We start from the raw sequence: 20,873 nt of genomic DNA, 5'->3' as shown, positions 1-20,873 counted from the left end.
ATCATTCCCATCTTACAGATGAGTGAAAGAGGCACAAGGTCATTAAGAAAAATTGCTTCACAATCACACAACTGGTCAGGAGTAAATCCAAGATAGTATGGATCTTGAATCCATGTTCTTTCCACTCTGTCCACTCTCTCTGGTGCCTACACCACACTCGCAAGGAGAGTGGGCTGTGGATTCAGACAGACCCGCTATGAATCCTGCTCAGAGGATGAAATGCATAAAGCACTTAGTTTAAGGAAGGATTTGGCCCAGAGAAAGGTCTTGATCATTCTAGGTGTTGTGCTGTGCTGCTGTTCGTATCACTGTTGACATTATCGGACCCTGAAAAACTATGTGAAGAAGGGCAAAGGACATTACGAGTGGAGGGGTTGCCTTGAGAAAGTCACGAAAGCTGGGCAGCACGTGGCGTGTGCGGGAAACGGCAAGACGGTACCCCCAGCATTCTGCTCATCCATGGATGACACTCCCAGATCTGCCACATACAGCTGGGCAGCTTCCGGGGGAACAAGGCACAGTACAGTCATCAAAAATGAATATACTTATTATAGCAACAGTTTCCCGGCAACTGGCAATGAGTCTAAAATAAAGGCACCTTTTCCTGAATTACACAACGGCATGTTCAGAACTAAGGGTGGCCCGACAGTCACTGTACCTACTTCTCTGTATATCTAGAGCAGCTCCAGGGACACAGAGTACAATGAATAATAACTGAGGCTATAATGGGCATGATTCAACCAAAACCCTTTGGTCAGACCTTCCAGGCCTCCCAGTCTAGCCCTTGCTTACCTCGTCCATTTTCTCTCTCGTTGACAGCAATTACACATTCACAGATCTAGAAAAACTGACATCTCACTCTTCCCCAGGCCTACCCTCTTTCATGACTTTCCTGACACCCAGGCTTAGGAACCACTGCCTATAATTCCCTCAGCCTGGACACTAGTCCTCTAATATCCCCAAATTCAAATCCTGTCCCATTTTTCAAGGGTCAGCTCTTTCTTTCTAAATCATTCCATATATATTTTTCAGAGGGAAGAAATCATTTTTTCCCTTTAAACTCTCATGGTAATTTTCATCTTTCTCTTATTATATTCATTACTCTTGCTTTGAGCTTTTAGTTATTTATACATGTCTTACCTCCAGGGCCAGAAGTTCCTCAAAGGAAAGGTTTCAGGCTGGTTCATCTCTATCCACCAAGAAGAATTCCCCTTTCACCCAATAAGCACTTGTGGAATGAATGAATGAATGAATGAATGAGTATACGAACCAATGAAAATGGCGGCATGGTCTAGACAGGGGTTCTTAATCTTGTCTGACTAAACACCTTCTTTTTATAATAAATATTTTGTAATTCTTCCTTTATTACCTGCAAACGATTATATAATCTGTCTACACAAAGTTTAAGCACATCAAAATGTCCTAAATTATAACAAAAAATGAAAGATGATTTCTAAGAAAAAAATGTGAATGTCTACATACAAACGCTCAGTTATAACTATAGTAGAAGAATATAATAACACTGCTGTATGTTTACATTTTCTTATAATGAATAAATGTGGGCTTAAGAAGTGTTCAATTCAGTATTGTTGACATTCTTTTTTTGAAATCTGACATTTTTAAGGAAGGGCCAAATAAGTTGAGCTGTAGTGAACATGACAGGTACACCTGAAACTGGGTTATCAGTGCCATGTCGGTAATTCAGACATGAAGAACATTAAATGGTATGGTTTTCCAAAACGATGAACAACTCTTGATGGGGTTCCAACGAAACAAAGTACATCTCTCTTGCTGTTTAGTTACATTTCTGGAAAATTCAGTATTTATGGATATGATACAAAAATGCTTTTGCTTTTTTGTAGAGTTAGGTTTTAGATTCATTTAATTATAAATCGGCTTGTTATCCACAGGAATGTATCGTAAGACATTTGCAAGTTGTATAGCACAGGAACACTTTTGTTGTGTGTGACTGGCCTGTCCTCTGTAGCATGTCTAATGTCCTTGGCTTCTAAAACATTCCTGCATTACTACCTTCTCCCCCAAAAGTCGAAACCGCATAATGCCTACATAAAGTGCCAAAACACTCAGTACAGGGAAAGAACCAGTGAAGTGTAGAATCCCTGGAGTAAAAGAAAGAAAACAAGCTCAGGCATTATAAAATGTGAATTTGAATTCAGTTCTAGCTACACATAATGGCCTTGGGCAAGCCACTATCCTACCTGTACCTTAGTAGTCTTATCTGTAAAAGGGGGCAATAAAACCTTCTGGAACTTATGGGTGTCAAATGAGACAGGACACACAAAAGCATGCTGTAAACCATACGGTCCTGCTTACAGGCTAGTTTGTAAGTAGTCTTGTGAGAATTCTGTGTACTGTTCCAGGGGCTCCCAGGGTGACAGGGATGCTCCCACAGACTCCCAGGTCACAGCATCCTATTCTACAGCCCCTTTATCTTCTTCCCGGTCTACCTCCCCAGGACGACTTTCCCCTCCTCTCCCTCAGGGGCTCCCCCCAAACCCTGGCAAAACATCCACTTCAAACTGAAGGAGGATTAGTCCTGATTTTGATGAGATACAAATAAAGTGGCATCTGGTTTTCACTGAAGAAAAAATTATTAAATCAGCCCTAAATTTTAAGCACAACCACTGCATTTAAAATGCCATTTCCCCTATATTATGAGGGACAATATTCAATCCTGGGTCAACTCCACCTCTCCCTTGCTATGCCCTAGTTATCCTTTGTAGATTTGCTGATTCTTTTTTTTTTTTTTTTTAATTTTTTTTTTTCCAACGTTTATTTATTTTTGGGACAGAGAGAGACAGAGCATGAACGGGGGAGGGGCAGAGAGAGAGGGAGACACAGAATCGGAAACAGGCTCCAGGCTCTGAGCCATCAGCCCAGAGCCTGACGCGGGGCTCGAACTCCCAGACCGTGAGATCGTGACCTGGCTGAAGTCGGACGCTTTAACCGACTGCACCACCCAGGCGCCCCAGATTTGCTGATTCTTAATCACTAAGTCACTTTATTTTTTGTGCAGTAAGTATTACTGAGCCCCTACTATGTGGGAGTCATGCTAACTAGGTAGACCACAGTGATGAACAAAAAGATATTGCCTTGTTCATCTGTGGGTTTATATAAGTGCTCAATACTTACTTTCTACAGGGAAGACTGAACACATGTGTCTTTCTCTTTAAGACCTTTGTGCATTTATAAATACTGTTTGGGTTTTTTCGGTCCTAACTTACTCCTCTGCTACCAAGCCAGTGTGTCCTTTCCTGTGAAAAATTCCTAAATATTCTAGGCAAAGCTTGTTCTTAATCTCCCGAGTACCGACTAGTGCATTCCCCGATGCGTCTTCGCAATTGTCAGCTCACTTTGTGAGCCTGGCCAAACCAGACTGTGAACACCTCAGGGGCAAGGACCACGTCTCTTTCATCTTTGAATCCCCAGGAAACACAGCATCACGTGCCACAGCATCTGCTCGTGCCTAACCACAGGCCGGTCACACTGCCAACATTCCATCCATAAGACTCTTCCAGCGGTAACTGCACTCCCTGGACCTTCCCTCAGGAAAGGTCATCAGAATGAAAATGAATAATGGTGACAATAAAGCAGAGAGAATACTGGATCGGCTCTAATGTATATAAAAGAATGTCATTTATAAAATTTGATATTGCTACAGTCTGAATGTTCGTGTCCCCTCCCCCAAACTCATGTGTTGAAATTCTAACCCTCAATGTGATGGTGTTAGGAGGTAGGACCTTTGGGAGGTGATTAGGCCATGGGAGTGGAGCCTTCATGAACGATATGAGTGTCCTGATAATAGAGGCTCTAGAAAGCATCCTGACCTCTTCCACCATGTAAGGACATGCAGCGAAAAGGCCCCATCTCTGAGGAAATGGGCTCTCCCCAGACGCTGAATTTGTTGGGGCCGTCATATTGGGCTCCCAGCCTCCAGAACCATGCAAAATAAATGTTTGCTATTTACAAGCCACCTCCTTTATGGTATTTTTGTTCTAGCAGCCCAGACAAAGGCAGGTATGCTATCATTCATGCTATCTTACCGGCATCAAGGATTCTGGACCAGACCACCTGGGTTTGAATATCAGCTCTGCTACTTACTTATTGTGTGGCTGAATTTGGATCTCAGTTTTCTCAACTGGAAAATGGCGAAAATAAGGGCACCTACTTCACAGAATTACCGTAATGTACCTCAAATGGCACACGTAACAGTGCCGAGTGTTGGCTAAATCAAATGAACAAGCAAAATTCGCACGTGGTTATGGCAACACGATGTTACATCATCTTGAAAAGCTGATGCAGATGACCACCCTCTCTTTTGAGAAACAGATGTATTGTCGGGGTCCTGCAATATTTATGATTTTTTTATGGCATAAAATTATAATAATTCTATGGAATAAAACTATGGGATCTCTATGGAATCAGGAGAGAGAGTCCATGAGTTTCTCTGGAAAGAAAGATCTGAGGTGGGAAGGTTTGTTCGGAGTCCACAGCCAAGTCAGAGACACTCCCCAAATCTGTTTCGTTATCTGTGAAATGGAGGTGACATCGCTCCTGCCTTCGTATTCACTGGTCTGATTTGAGAACCTAGTAATGCTGACATGAAACCACTTCTACTCCTGATTTGCTACCGTTTCTACTGTTACCAATAACAATGAGTTTATATACAGCGTTTCCTGCGTTCTCACTGATCCTCTGACACATTATCAATACCTAGAGATCTGAAAATATGAACAGCTTTTCAATATTGATTTATTCCCTGCAACGTGCTAATAATAAAACAGAACATACTCATATACGGATTGGGATCAAGAACCCTTTGAAATTCAAGACAAGGTGTAAATTGCTGAAAGGGTCTCTTTAATTGGGATCAAAACATTTTTGACAGCTTTTGGATTTTAAAATTCTAGCTATTGTCACGTTCTGCAAATGTTTCTTTTTTTGGTTTGAAAAAAAAATGCCGTCAGCTTGAGCAGGAATACTTTAGATATGATAAACAACGAAAATTTGTCATTCCAAATGACAAAAACCCAGTTTTCCATTTCGTTGATATGTAGGACAAAATACTTCATTTAAACTCTTATCCTGCACAATTCAGTTGGTCCCATGCTGGGCAGCAACAGAGGTTTAGTAAACTGTTCCTGCTCATATCTCCAATGGACTTTGAAAAACCTCCATTTATCTGAAGATAAATTACATCAACAGGGATGACTTTAAGGAAGAAACAGAATTTTTTTTCCTTTTTTCTTTTTTTTCTGAGAGAAGAGAAAGAACAAGTGCCAGCGGGGAGAGGAGCAGAGGGAGGGGGGAGGGGAGTGGGGGAGAGAATGAGAATGAGAATCTTTATTTTTTTTTTAATGTTTTTTTTTAACGTTTATTTATTTTTGAGACAGAGAGAGACAGAGCATAAACGGGGGAAGGGCAGGGAAAGAGGGAGACACATTATCGGAAGCAGGCTCCAGGCTCTGAGCCATCTGCCCAGAGCCTGATGCAGGGCTCGAACTCATGGACTGTGAGATCGTGACCCGGGTGAAGTCGGACGCTTAACCGACTGAGCCACCCAGGTGCCCCGAGAATGAGAATCTTAATCAGGCTCCACACTGAACATGGGCTACGGGCCCAAGGGCTTGATCTCAGGACCCTGGGATCATGACCTGAGCTGAAATCAAGAGTCAGAAGCTCAACTGACTGAGCCACCCAGGCGCCCCAAGAAACAGAATTTTGAAACTAGTCTCAGGATTCAACTTAGATGTGACTCTGTTCAATGGTTCATCCTCTGCTTGACAATTTCTCCATCTTATGGTTGTTGCTTGAATACCCCCTAAGTGATGGTGAACTCACCATCTGGACCACCAGCACAGAAGGTGGTCCATCTAACTGACTGGTAGAAAACTCTTCTTTCTCAGAAATCAAAATTGCTTCATTGAAACTTCTATAGATCTTGGTTCTATTTATTGGGTCACACAAAACAAGTCAGCTCCTTCTTCTATTACACAGCTCTTTAGAGAGATGAGCACTATTAATATGGGGTGTCCTGATCCCTACTGTCTGTGCTTCAGGCTTTAACATGTTCAGTCCTTTCTACTCGTTTTCCCTAGACTTGTGTGGAGGTTTATTAACAAGTTTGCAGAAGCCAGAGGCTATAGGAGCCTAATGTGAATCAAACAGGACTGGAGTGAAGTAAGCCAGACAGAAAACATTTAGCTCTGCCTTCCCCCTGATTTTCCAATAGGGATCTGACATTTTTTTCCACAAAGTCAAATGGCTTTGAGCTGAAATAATGATTTCACTGAACATACTCATAAAAGGATTGGGATCCAGCTGAAGAATCAAAAATAGCATTACAGAGTTTGGTGATCTCTTTCTTTGGGGCCAGTTTAGCCACCCTTGACTGAGGATTTAGATCTAGGTCAAGAATACAAACTACCTCTCCTCACTAGTTAAAATTTGGTGATTGGAATGTTAATGATCTGGGCACAGCTTATGTGATGGTGGGTGACATGATGGAACAGCAATGCCCTACAATATGGCCCCTGGACGAGATGAATTATCTGATACTCTGCCTCACTCCTGCCCTTTTGGTTATACCAGCTGTCATGGTAGCAGGCAGATGGGATATTGGGAAAAGACTAGAGATGATGACGTACTATTGGGACATATAAATCTCTCGGTCAGGCTTGACTCACATGACTTGTCTCCCTCCAATAAAGATGCTAAGGGATCAATGACATCTTACAAGTTTCTACAAGCCTGTAGCTCTCTGACTCTTGTGTGTCACCCGGGATCCCATGAGGCTACACCTGTGTTGAGAAGTCTTCGCTCAACATATTTTCTAGTCCTCCAATTGTCTTAGCTGCCCTCTGTCCGGCTTACTTCACTCCACACTTGCCTGCACTCCTTGATTTGCCTATGTCCTTTTTCAAGTGTGAAGTTCTAACCTGAGCACAGGTCTCCAAACTATAGTCTACCCAGGAGAAGGAAAAGCTTCCCTGGTTACAGAAGTCATACTCTTATTAAGGCAGGAGAGGCTTTCATTAGGTTCTTAATCTTGCTGCATTCAAGCTCCTTTACTACCTGTGCTTGTGCCCTCATTCTAAACTCCCTTCTCCCAAGGCACCCCCCAGGTAAGCCCACCTTTCTCTTTAATACAGAGGTCAACTGCCCTGATATTGACTGGGGCCAACAGGAGGCTAAATCCCACTTCTGCCTCCTATAGGCTGGGTAACTTGGGAAAGTCACTTACTCTGAGAGATAACAGGTATAGAGGCTAAGTGAAAAGACTCGTGCACCAGACTAATTGAGGTCTATCTAATCTTGTCTCCTCCAACACGTACTATCAATAAATTACTCAACACTTTTCTCTCCTCTATATATTCAAGTACGAAACAGAGAACAATGGGGACTTCACGAGGATTAAATGAGTTGTTACTTACCAAGGGCTTACAACAATGCCTGGCACATATTATGTGCTTGGTGAAGTAGCTATTATTATTTTCCCATAATACTGCTGTGAGGGCAAAACTGAATAATGTATGTCAAGTGACTCATATGAGCTTAGTATACAGTAGGCAACCCAAAGAGGGGACTTAGTATCACTAGTGATTTTTTATACTAAAGATTTGCCATGATAAGCACTTCTCAGGGTACAGTTCAGTGGCATAAAGTACATTCGCACTGTTGTGCGGCCACCCCAGCCATCCGTCACAAGCACCATTTTCTTCTTCCCAAACGGTAACTCTGTACTTGCCAAACACTGACTCTTCATCGCGTACTGCCCTCCTTGTAGGCCCTAACAACCACCAATCTCCTTTCTGTCTCTATGAATTTCATTTCTCTAGATATGTCGATATAAGTGGTATCCTTGAGAAAATGCCTACTTTCTGCCTCAATGTTTGGCTTAGAATTCAAGACCCCAAGATAAACGCAACATGACTCTGCTATTAATAAGGCTTAATTCCCTTTGTATTATGTCTTCAAATTTCATTCATATACTGGCAGGTGTGAGAACCTGCTTGCTTCTTCCCGCAGGATAGCATTCCATTGGATGCATGCACCACATTCTATGTCCGTTCATCCGCTCATGGACACTGGGGAGGCTTCTTCCTTTTGGCTGCTGTGAATGATGCTGCTATGAACATGGGTGTACAAATATCTGTCCTACTGAGAATTATTCAGAAGTAACTTGTCTTCAAAACCCATTTTTACTGTTGAATTATCCTCCTCCCACCCTATGGCATCCTAATAGGAGTCAGGACGAAGGGGAGGAAAGGATAACGCAAAATGACTCAGGCAAAGTAACGTGGCTGGTCGAGTTTGGTTTATACAACACTTGAAAATGAACGAGTGAAATGCAAAGGAGGTGATCTATGTAAAGGTGTTTCATAAGCTGTAGAGTGCTGAATGAATAAAAGGAAAAAACCACGTCACTTAGACTCTTGCCCTCTGGACAAAACAGATCCTAGAACATTTTTGTTTTTCTCTTACTGCCAATGAACAAGGACCACCAACGTCAGGGAAGCCCTGGGGATGAATGTGGGAGCTGACTGCTGCTGGGGGCTGACGGAAACACACACGGCCTCTTTGGTAGGTTCAACAGACCTATCAGCCCTTACATTTCCTGGTCACGCAGTGACAGATTTGTCTAAGACTGAGAACTCGTTCATTCTTTTTGATTACAGCAATTGCAGGGTGGCACAGGTTACACTCGGGAGAGTCTGGATGCTTTGACCAAGTCAAAAGACGCTCACGGGTCTCCCTCTAGGATGCATGTCATTAACGTTGCCAACATACACAGAAATTTAACGTAAACTGTCACATTACCCACCACTCTTCAAAGCCCATCAATCTCCCATTAGATTACCAGGACTGTGTGACACTTTTATCGCAATCACACCGTAAGAAACATTGTGCAGTCACACTGAGGCCAAGTCAGGGAAGAGCCTCCCTTTGATGGACGATCATAGTTGATCAAGTTTGTCAGTCGCTTTATGTGTTTTTATGCTTGTTTGATATTCTTGCCCACCGAGTAGAGGCTTTTAAGGGCACATCTGTCAATGGATTCAATTTTGCAATGCCACGTGATTCTTTTACTTACCCCTGTCTTCTCATCAAAGATTTTGATACCTCCAAAGGAGATGGTTAAAAAGATTTTCTGTTTGTGTTCTCCTTTGGAACGTGCGCCAGCAACAACGCCCTGGTGAAAGGAAGGACATGGTTTTTACTTGAGTGTTTTCATTTGAAGATTCCCTCTGGTCCCAAAGGCATGTCAGATACCATCAACTGATGCCACCAATCATGCATGCTCCTCTCCCTTCGCCCCTTCCATGCTTCCCTGCCCAGTGTGCTTGCCCTTTCTTGATGTTTTATGGTAATACTTACCCTAACATGATATCTAACATTGGATAAACACATACCTGAACACTGTTTCACTTCACTACCCACGATTTATAGGATGCCTGCTTTATGCCTGGATATTTGGCTCAGAATTCAAAACCCCAAGATAAACACAATATGATCCCGCTATTAATACTACTTTGCTGGGCTTCATATTGGATATGGTTTTAATCTTTTAATTTATTTTTCTTAATGTTTATTTATTTATTTTTGAGAGAGACAGAACACAAGCTGGGGAGGGGCAGAGAGAGCAGGAGACACAGAATCCATAGCAGGCTTCAGGCTCTGAGCTATCAGCAGAGAGCCCGAAGCGGTGCTTGAATTCACCAACCTCGAGATCATGACCTGAGCTGAAGTCGGACGTTTAACTGACTGAGCCACCCAGGTGCCCCTGGTTTTAATCTTTTAAATAAAGATGAGTCACAGAATATATTCTTAAATGTGATTTTATTTTTTTTTTACTTCTGGGAAAAGTTTTCATAGGAAACAATTTTAGAGATTAGAAAGAAAATACAAGAAAATAAAATCCATTGCCAGACTGCACGTCTCATTTTTGTTTAGAAAAATACGATCATCATAGTTATGTGCTTATGGTTTGCCATTTTAACAACACACATTTTCTTTTTCCTCTACCCTTTTTGGTAGGAAAGAACTGCCAAATGCATTCCATTTATCAATACACCTGTTTTCCCACTTTTCCAAACTTTTGTATGTATATGAGTCAACGAGAAGGTAAATACCACAAAAGGCAGGAGGTTACTCTGCTCACTGCACTATCTCTGATGCCCAGGATAGTCCCTGGAGGGAAAAGGCATGCCATAAATTACTGTGAGATGAATGTGCTATCCAGAGTTCTCCCAAAGTGGGTAAGACGCAAGTTAAGAGTGAAGACACTTGCTTTTTAAACTAGCTTCTGTGGTGGCCAGTGACAGGTAAGCGGGGGCTTCATATTAGGGTACAGCTCAGAGGGTAAGTACATTTCAAGGGATTTACACTTGGGGTGGGGGAGTTCCTAGCCCTGCATTAGGTGTTTTGAAGCTTCGAGCCCCTTCATCACTATTAGCTTGCACTGATTGTAAGTTTAAGGCCAACTATCAGCAGTTCTAGTTCTGGGTTTTTAGGAGTAGAAAAGTCTAAATAATAATGATTTCATGTTTCCAGGAGGTAAAAGTCGTTTGTGCTGCAGTCAGAACAGCACGTCCAGAACCTCAGTGAGGGAACCTGTGGCGTTAGTAACAAGGGTGACCACGAGGCACGGCGACCAGGGGTCCCCTTGAGGCTGCTCAGTTATCCTCAGTGTGGGCACCGGAAATATTCTGTGCCATCTGAATATCTGGGTTATGCTTCTGGCTTTCTGCGATCTTGGACAAAGTACTTAATTCTCACTTCTACTTCCTCAAGTGTAAACGTTATCCTCGCATGGTTGAGAGAATTGAAAATTCGTGACAAGTATGTAGCGCGGTGCTTGGAATAATGCAGGGAGGTCATGAAAATTTACTTCTTTTTGTAAATAGATGACTGTCCCTCACACTCTGTGGTCCAGTTCCTGTTTGGGGACCTACTAGTAGGAAATTCCCCCCCCCCCCCCGCCCCGAGTCACCTACTTGTTCTCGAGCACCACGTACACACTTGCAGACGTACAGAATGTAAGAGCTGGAGAAAATCTTAATGTTTCCAGCTGAAAGATGAGGAAAATGATGGCTGGGAGGCAGGGATGGGCAGTGCTGGGGTGGTACAGGGGGCGGGCAGAGAGCTGGGACTACAACTCAGCTCTCCAGACTAGACTCCTGGTACAGGGAGCACTTGTTCCTCTGTGTGGTGTCTTCTTTCTAGCAAGCCACAATCTCTCGCTGTAACCCACCCCAGCGTTGCTCCTTCAGCCCCTCCGGGCTGCAGCACATTGACCCAAGATCCCTCCGTCAATGCCTGCCCTTGAAATAGTTAAAGGGAGGGACTCACCCCCAAAGCCAAGTCCTCTGTCTCTAAAACTGCCCTGCCTAGTTAGAGGTTTCTAGAGTGCTCAGTGTGCAGCTTGCTTTCCTGTGAATTCACTGAGGGATGATTTTAAGGAACATGGGGGATTAGCCAAAGTACATTTTTTAAAAGTTTATTTATTTATTTTGAGACAGAAAGAGAGAGGGAGAGAGAATGAGCAGAGGAGGGGCAGGGAGAGAAGGAGAGAGAGAATCCCAAGCAAGCTCCATGCTGTCAGCACAGAGCCCGATGCAGGGATTGAATGCACAAACCGTGATGAGATCATGACCTGAGCTGACATCAGGACTCAGACACTTAACTGACTGATCCACCCAGGCACCCCCAAAGTATGTTTTTGTAGCCCCAGTGGTAATTCTTATTTCTAATGCCACCCTATCAGAGACACCGTCTCTGAGCTCTGCCCCCTTTGCCAAACTGCATCTAACTCTTTCTCCTTGCTTTGCTCTTCCTCATTGGCCCTTACCGCCATTGACATATTTTTTCATTTGTACCTTTGCCTGATGGAACAAAAGCTCATTTGTGCATGGAACTCTGTTTTATTCATCCTTTGTGCCTTGTATGGAGAATGGAGCCCGGCATCAAGCAGGCACTCAAAAGGAGAAGTGACCCTCACTCGGGAAGTGGGCGAGCCAAATTTGGAACCTAGGAAAACTTCACTTTGAATGCTGTGTTCTTGCCTGGCTTTGGAATAAACTAACTTACGCTGCCACCCCTCTGCAGCTAAACCTCCAACCTCAGATATCCGGACACACACAAAAGAAACGATAAATAGTAAATGGAAGGACTGGAAGGACACCATCAGAGGGGAGTGGAGAGCCCTTCCTTCTTGGTTAACTCCTCTTAGGTGAGAACATCACAGCCCATGGTGGAGAGAGGGTAGCATCTTTGATCAAGAGGAATAGCTTCAATGTTTCCATCTCCAAAATAGTCCTATTTAATAGTCCTTAGCTCTCAGAACTACTGTGACATCCAATAGCAATAATTCCTGGCACACAGTAGTGCTGACTATATCATGCCCCCCGCCCTTTGCTTCCTGGTTCCTCACAGCCATCAAAGAACTCCCTAGTAGAACAGAGCTGTAGACTAAAAAAAAAAAAAAGGATGGAAAGAGCAAACACACATGTTCCGGAAGCATTTATGCTTGGGGCTGCTGGTGGTAGCTTTACATGACAAATGAAGGAGGGAAGGACTATCCATGCAGTGCTGTCTATGGGGAAATAAAGCTACGATTTTATCAAGCATGTTTTTCCTGTGAGACAGGACCCTGAGTCAAGCTCTGAAAAACCGCACTAAGTCCAAGCAAGTTTGCCAGCAGAGAGCACGCCTCAGGGTCTCATCTCCCGACAAGATTATTCATTGATGGTATGCAGAACCAGCAGAGATCAGGGAGACAGCTCGGACTGGGGGGTCAGAAGATGTGGATGCAGGTGCCGTCTGGGGCACTGTGCCTCCCATTAGCCACCGGACTTAATAAGTTGCTGTTGGAAATCTGGAAAATATAGTCAAGCATTTTCTTGGGTACCTACCGTATGTGCTACAAGTTCTCTTATACATCATCTCATTTAGCATATACCATAATCCTGGGAAGTAAAAATTACCTCTCTTATTTTACGTATAAGGAAACATAAGGCCAGGGGGGCTCAAGTGATTGCCTTAAACCTCAAGGAACTAGTAAGACAGAGAAAATTCAAACAGTGATCTGTCAGATTCCAGTGTTGGGGTTCCTTCTGTTAATAATCTTTCAAAGAGCTTTTTTGGAAAACACAGACACACACAAAAAGACTACACAACAAAGCACAGATAGGTCAAAAGTGTTCTGCAAGCAACCAGGTGCAGCCACCAGCTCCCAGACTCAATAGTGAAGGGGAACTTCACGTGAAAATAATCACATTTCTTAACTCATGAGGGTGTTAAGATATTGAAAAATAATTTTGCACATACAGCACTTAGCACGGTGTGCTGCATGTAGGGAGAGCTCAGTAAATAATTATTACTGGCACGACTCTTGCTATTATGAAGCAATAGCATGTGCTAAGGCACCGTGTGACGTGACGACACTGGCATCCCTAAGGGAGTCACGCACAGGTAGCATCTCCATGAAGGAATTCACACACAAAGCGTCAGGCATGCCAGGCAGGATTAACTGCCCTGTCCAGCTCCAGGGTTGCTGTGGGGATAAGATAAGGTGAAGCACAGGAAGGGGCTCTGAGAAACCTCACCCAGCGTGGCGCCTGCACGTAACGGGATGGCTGTGATCTCAACGCATCCTGGAAAGCAGGCAGGAAAATGCAACGGACCTCAGGCACGAATGGCTGAAAACCTGGGATGCTATTTCAGAAAATTCCGTGACTTAAAAAAGCTGGTCTCCAATCTCGGCCTTCCCGGTTATCAGTTATACAGCCTTGGAAACAATCACCTTAAGTCTCATTTTTCCCAGTGAAGGGGGAGGGGGTGGCGGGTAGAATTTAAGTATCCTCCTCTGTTCTGCTCTGTGCCCAGAGCCTGGCTCCTATGGACTACATTCCCTGGTCCTCTGGGCTTCCTGAAACTCTGGCTTCCAGCTGGGTTCCACCAATGCAAGACGGGCAGGAGATCAGAGTCTGGATGGAGACAGATGCCAGGGTATTCCATCCCGCATCCTTTCCTTCCTTGTGCTACATCTCTGGCAGTGACTATACTTTTGCTTGGTGGAGGAGGGGATTTCCCCCTCCATCCGGCTCTCCCTGGGCTTCAGCAGATATATTTCTTCCTAGTATGGAAACAGCTTTGTGCGGTGGCAGGTTTCTGGGAGCTTCACCATCGCTTGTTACCTTACTTAACCTTACCTACCCTTTGTAAGTACCTCTTGCATTAAGTGTCCTCATCTGACCTAGCCAGGGTGGGCTCTGCTTCTTATTAGGACCCCAAGTGACATGTTTAGAGCTCTGTAATTAGCCCTGTAGACAGTGCTTCTGGGAGACTGCATTCCCTTCTGGAGTTTCAACCACCACCGTCTTGCCCGACGTCTCTGAAAGTTGACTACTTTGTAAACCAATGATGTGTGGGTAGTTACTTACTGGTACGGGCTTAAAGTCTCATTGGGGAACCAAGGTAAATTAACTGCAGATACAAAACAGAGTATAATTAAGCACTAAACGATGTCTTATAAAATACGGGGAATCCAGAGATCTAGGTTGAATTCTGGCCTTAACACAGATTAAATGAAGGTTCTGGGGCAAATCCCGTCATATCTATGAACCTCAGATTTCTTGTGTGTAAAACAAAGAGACTAATATCTACCTCACAAGATCAAAAGAGAGAATATACGGGGAAATGCTTTTGTTGACTCTAAATTAAAACAGGATGATGGTGGTGTTTTGCTGGAGAACCAGTGATGGCCTACTCAGAGTCGAAATTTGAATTCCCCCTAAAATCTTTATAAGAGAAAACTCCCTAAAGCAAGAAAACGGCACCAGCCTCAAACAGTCTAGCAAAGGAAAAAAGACTCCCCCATATTGCCTAATGAGAACAAGTGGGTCCTTTTGCAAGGCTCACAGGCATTTTGTACTTCTCTGCCTCTTTTTTCCTGGGCAGTTGGCCAAATGGAGAATCGATCATTTATGTTTCTGTTTCTTAAAGAAAAACCACTGGGAGCTGAAACGTCAGCATTCTTCGTGGCAACTTGCAAACAATGAAACACAATTGTCTAGGAACCAAGAACTCCTCAATAAGTTCAGCGCATCTGACAGGAGCCTGTTATGGCAGGACAAATTCTCAGGGCTTTGGGGACCTCGCAGTTATCAGGGGTGACAGATGGGGCGCTTCCATGCAGGTAACACACGCACATGCACCAGGTCAGCAGCCATCTCCAGGCCTGGTCCAGCTAGCTTGGCCCAGCATTAATCCACACAGAGAACCTTCAGGGAGCACAGGCAGACTCCTGCTCAAAGCCACTTAGACCTCAGTGCTTCCATGAAGGTAGCTGGCCAGCGAGGCTCTCTGTGACCGATGCCCGGTGAACGGCTATCTACCAGGATGCTGGGAGAAGCAGCATCGGCTCCTCAGCAGACTTACTTGTGGCTCTGGGTGAGAACCAGGTCACTGGAGATTTTCGTCCTGTCCTTGAACTACCATTTGTCAGAAGCAGATCTCCATTTGTCAGTAAGGGGGGACTTAGCAAAAATGAAGATCCTGGCCTTCAGCCCTACCACTGACTAGGGTCTCCCTGGTAAGGGAGGGCTCTATCGGGCATGAGTCTGGAGAGAAGCTGAGGACTCCGGGCTCAGTCGTTTCTGCGCTCTCTCTGTAATCTGCCTGCCGGTAGAGGGGCGGCACTCTAGTGTGACTGCACGTATGAGTCTCAAGTCCTGCTCTAGTGCAGCATGGGGGTTGGTGGGAATAGGAAGGACTACAGTTATCCAAATGCTCCACAAACTAAGCAGAACAGTCATCTCTTTCAAGGAAGTCCACTGTAGCCACGAATCCACGCCACATCTGCCATTCGAGGCATTTATCACTCATAAGGCTGCAATTTAGAATTCCTCCTGTCAGACTGCCTGTTTTTTTTTTTTTAATATTTATTTATTTAAAGGTGGGGTGGCGGTAGAGAGAGGGGTTGAGAAAGAATCCCAAGCAGGCTCCACACTGACAGCCTGGACCCGGATGTGGAGCTCCATCCCATGAACCCGGAGATCATGACCTGGGCAGCAAACAAGAGTCAGATGCTCAACCCACTGAGTCACCCAGGTGCTCCCTCCTGTCAGACTTCTTTGTCTACTTATCAACCAGATTTAAGCTAAGCAAAAGAAGAGAGCTCATTATTGGACTGCCCTAACAATCTCATAATGTTGCTTAATTATGAAGAAAAAAAGAAAGAAAAAAGAAAACATAAACATTAACCTTTCCCAAGGTGAGCATCTATGAAATCATGATTCGAGTATCTTTTTCTAGGATACCTTATAATAGATATGTAACTATTAAAATAAAGCTTGCTTATGTAACAGCTAGAGAAGAAACTGGTACATATTTTAGAAAATTAAGATTTTTAAAAAGGATGATTCCTACAGCCATACTACAGGGGCACTTAGCATCTGTTATACATCTTAAACTGCAGAGAAAAATTGTATAACATAAATAAAAATAATAGCTCTGATTTGTTAAGCAAATAGGAAAGAAAAGGCAATGGAGAGGGTGTTTTACAGATACTGCCCTAGTTTGTACTTTGAGGCACTTGGCCAATCTTGTATATTATTTTTCTTTTCTTCCTTCTTTCTTACACTTAAAAAAAAATGTATGTATATATATATATATATATATATATATATATATATATGTGTGTGTGTGTGTGTGTGTGTGTGTGTATAAAGTTATGTCCTGAGGAACTATTTGAAGATATTTAAAAAATTATCATAATATAATATTAGATGAGAAAAAAATGTAAGACTATATAAATAGTAATTCCAATTGTATTACGTGTTTATAATTCATATAATATACATGAAAGTACAAAGACAGATTGTAAGTTACACACTGATTTTCTTTGTGTGGTGGAATTATAGATGTTTTCAATTTTTCTCTTTATACTTGTCTGTATTTTCAAAATATTTTACAATAAACATTTGTGAATTCTACAATCAGGAAAATACTTAAATTACGTGTACAAGATGCATCAAGTATCTTGCAGACTTCCTGCTAAATCATTTGTTTTTCAAATATTGTAATCACTTTTTAAAAGAATGAAACATAGACTGTATGAAGACCAGAACATGGGAACAAAAAATGCTTTTTCATATGTTTTAAAGGTCATTTAATCACATAATTTTCTTATTTTGTGTATTTTTCCCCAATTTCTTTCTTAGATTTCACAATAAAAAAGCCTTCTTTAAAGCATTTATAATCAGAAACCTCTCTATGATATCTCGAAATCTCCAAATCTTATTACATATTACTTTAAAAAATATGTTTCTTTTATGGGGTGTTTGGCAACATTAATAGAAATTATAAGAATGAGTAAAATTAGTTTTTATCTTAACAGAACATCTTTTACCTATTTATCATACAGTAAAATATTTAAAATGTATTCAAAAATAACAAAGGGTTTAAGATTCATAAAAATCTGAGGGACTATAAAATTTGACAATTTAACTTTTATTTTTGCAGGCATTGCACGATGAAGATAAAATTGAATAAAAGGTGATATGCTCAGAAATTACAAAACTGGGCACAGCAAAGAATTGCCAGCAGTCGCTCCATAATGATTAAAATCTCTTCCCAATGAATACATGCAGTGATTCATCAGTGAAACAAGTAGTTTACTAATAAATGAATAAGTAAATCGTTTTACCATAATGATCATAATCACCCCTTCCCTCAGTCCTGTTAAACCCGTAATATTGGAAGTAAACTGTGTGGTACCTTGAGTTTCATCATGGAATCTTGACATAACTTGTCTCCCCGAGCTGCAGAAACCTCATCAATCCCGATCAGTTTGGCCTTGTACCGGACCCCTTCACCTTTAAACCTCTTTATCAAAGTGGCTTCACTGCGATCCTGACCTGAGAACAGAGAAAAGCATGATTCAGGCATGTAAGTATTCAGGTCCCACTGTCTTTAAATATCCACAGGGCCAAGATTCGGTCTCTGGTTTCACTTCTGTTCTGAGAAAGTCAAATCACTGGACCAAGTAGAAAAGAATGGTAGTTCTCCTGGATGCAAAGTCTGGCTCTATCATTTTAAATCCAGAGGCAAATTACTTCTCTCTGAGCCTCTGTTTTCTCAGGCAAGAGGGGAAAAAAAAAAAAAGAGTTACAAATAACCAACCCCAGTGGGGCATTAAGATAATTAAATCAGACCACATGTGTAAAGCACCCAGTACAGAGTTTGATACACGCTAGGTATTCAACAAGTAATAATCACCCACTGAGTTCATGTCTGACATTCTTGTTACAATAGTATTAGCACTGAGCCTCTTTGGCATTTCCAGCATTTAATATGACTTTGGCCAGGGTCCAAGACCCTCTTACACCCAATTCCATGGGCTGTTTTATAGTGAGACTCCAGAGTAATTGCTTTGTATCAAGTAATGACCCAGGGACAATTATCAAAAAAATGGTTTTACAATATCTCTTCTGCTAACTCATGTGTGTGTAGAAATTGGCTACTTGGTATGGTGCGCCCATATCCTGCAACAGCCCTTCTCAGTAATTACTAACATAATATTTTGCTAAGACGTGTCAACCAGAAGTTCAAATACATCCATATAAAATAAGGACAGTAAAGTTACTGCTAACTGAGTGCTTCACAGGAGATGTTTTATAAACTTTATCCCCACTCTTCATAAAAACTCAACCATATCCATTTTGTAGACAATGAAGATGAAGGTCATAAAATTCAAGGAGCTTGTGCAAGTTCACATGGTCAGAAAAAGAGATGAATATACCGTAATTAAAATTTCTAATATCACCAAACTTTCATATAACTCATCAGAGTATGGGGCATTGCACATATGGTTCTTAAAACCTGGAGCACCCTAGTCTCCTGATATTCATCTCCTGGAACATCATTAACTTGAACTTCCAATACCTCCTCCAACAAGCCTTCCATCATTGGTCAGAAACTCAGAGCTGAGCACATTAGAGCTAACTCAGCCTACTTCTCTCTATCTATATGATGTGCAAACTAAGGCCTTTCCATAATGTGGGGCTGAGAATTATTTCAGCTGAAAATAGAGGGGGAAGAAAACAACAGCAATGATTAACCACTGCATAATGCTTTCCTACTGAAAGAAACACAACTTGCATTTCATTCATCAATTCAATCATCCCTTACTGAGCATCTCCTCTGTGCCAGACGCTATAAGTCACTGCAACAAATGTATGAGACTAAGTCTGCACCCCTATAAGCTCAAGAGTTTGGTGACCGAAAATAAAAAATGCGTAAATGTGCATTGCGCTGGTTGTGTAAGAAAGTACGGCTTTATTTGGCCATCCTCATTTCAAAGTATGGCTTTCTCACTTGAAAGCCAACTAACCTGTCCGCTGAGCTTCAGTTTCCTCATCTGACGGATGTTGGATAAAATATCCACCGTCAGATTCATTGCGAATAGTAACTTAGAGGAGACAGTATGTGCAAAGCATGGATTCACACGGTGAGTGCTCAGAAAATGGCAGCTGTCACCACTATTACCAGCCCAGTGAATGAAGAAGAGAAGACAGAATGCTGAAGGAAGGAAGGCACAAAGGAATGTCTGCAGAACCAGACCCCTAATTTCCAGCTGGTGCTTTTTCCCCCTGTACCCTTGCTGACTCCTCGTATAGTAAAGCCTTTGAATTATAGTCCACAAAGCAGATATAACATATGCATAATTAGTCATGATCTGTAATTGACATAAAAATTAAGGCCCAGGGTTCTGTGAGGGCAGATTGTCAGAGATTAAAGCTAAGAACAAAGAGGACATTTTCCAGTATAAACCCTGTGCAGACACCTACCCAAACAACAGGGCCATGTATGACAAGTTACCTCTCCTTGCATTATCATGGGGTGTCGGGTAGGAGTGGCCTATGGCTTACTCTGTTCCTTGGGAAGGTTTTCTTACTCTACCACGAATACCATCTCAGCCTTTTCAACCCATGATATTATTTCAGTCACTAATCAAATCCCTTTTACTATGAGGGACTTCTCCAAGCTTTACTTATAATAACCATTCCAGGTAGTATTTATCATGTTCTGTACAAAGCACGTTGTATACACCAACTTGTTTAACCTTAGAAGTAACCCTAGAGGTATGTGCTTTTTACCCAGGTTTAGTAAATGAGAATCTAAATGAAACATCTAAGAGGCCAAGTAACTTGTCCAAACTTACTCAGTGGGACCTGAATCCAGATATGTCTGATGCCAAAGCCCAGGCTCATGGTTTGCTTGTGTTCTGTGTTTTTGAAGCCTGTTCTCTTAACCACCATGATTAATTGCTTCTCACTCTACCTTACTTCCCCATCTTTATGTTATACACAAACTCACCTGGTCCAAATCTGTTGACACCCAATACACTGGCATCATTAAAATTCCACTGGAGACACAGCTTCTAAATGGAACAGGGGCGCCTGGGTGGCTCAGTCGGTTAAGCGTCCGACTTCAGCTCAGGTCACGATCTCGCGGTCTGTGAGATCGAGCCCCGCGTCGGGCTCTGAGCTGATGGCTTGGAGCCTGGAGCCTGCTTCTGATTCTGTGTCTCCCTCTCTCTCTGCCCCTCCCCCGTTCATGCTCTGTCTCTCTCTGTCTCAAAAATAAATAAACGTTAAAAAAAAATGGAACAAATAGCTTCCGGCCTCTACATCATGTCCCGCAAATTGTCCATGAGTCAGATACAAAGACAGCCTTAAGAAACATTTATCAAAGCACAGAGCTCTACCAAGGAGGGCGCTTCATAAGGAGACAGAGCCAGATCAGGTGAACAAGGGCAGAGATTAATAAGAAAATATTAGGCCATT

At 42.6% G+C, this 20,873-nt stretch overlaps 1 protein-coding gene across 4 annotated transcripts in view; it reads right to left on the bottom strand.

The window, feature by feature from the left end:
• DAB1 (DAB adaptor protein 1) overlaps window positions 1-20,873 on the bottom strand; it is a 268,176-nt gene that overhangs the window by 114,202 nt on the left and 133,101 nt on the right. For all 4 annotated transcript variants that reach the window (XM_047085084.1, XM_047085081.1, XM_047085082.1 and 1 more), the window contains exons 2-3: window positions 17,803-17,942; window positions 9,116-9,214 (exon numbers count right to left, since the gene is read on the bottom strand). In XM_047085084.1, the coding sequence (XP_046941040.1) occupies window positions 9,116-9,214; window positions 17,803-17,942 (239 nt within the window). The remainder of the gene's footprint in view (window positions 1-9,115; window positions 9,215-17,802; window positions 17,943-20,873) is intronic.

The sequence above is a fragment of the Lynx rufus genome, unplaced genomic scaffold, assembly GCF_022079265.1.
Source record: "Lynx rufus isolate CCGP_SWC_20201006 ecotype Redwood Valley unplaced genomic scaffold, mLynRuf1.p SCAF_2, whole genome shotgun sequence".
Taxonomy (NCBI): domain Eukaryota; kingdom Metazoa; phylum Chordata; class Mammalia; order Carnivora; family Felidae; genus Lynx; species Lynx rufus.
This window is presented reverse-complemented; position numbering and strand designations above follow the sequence as displayed.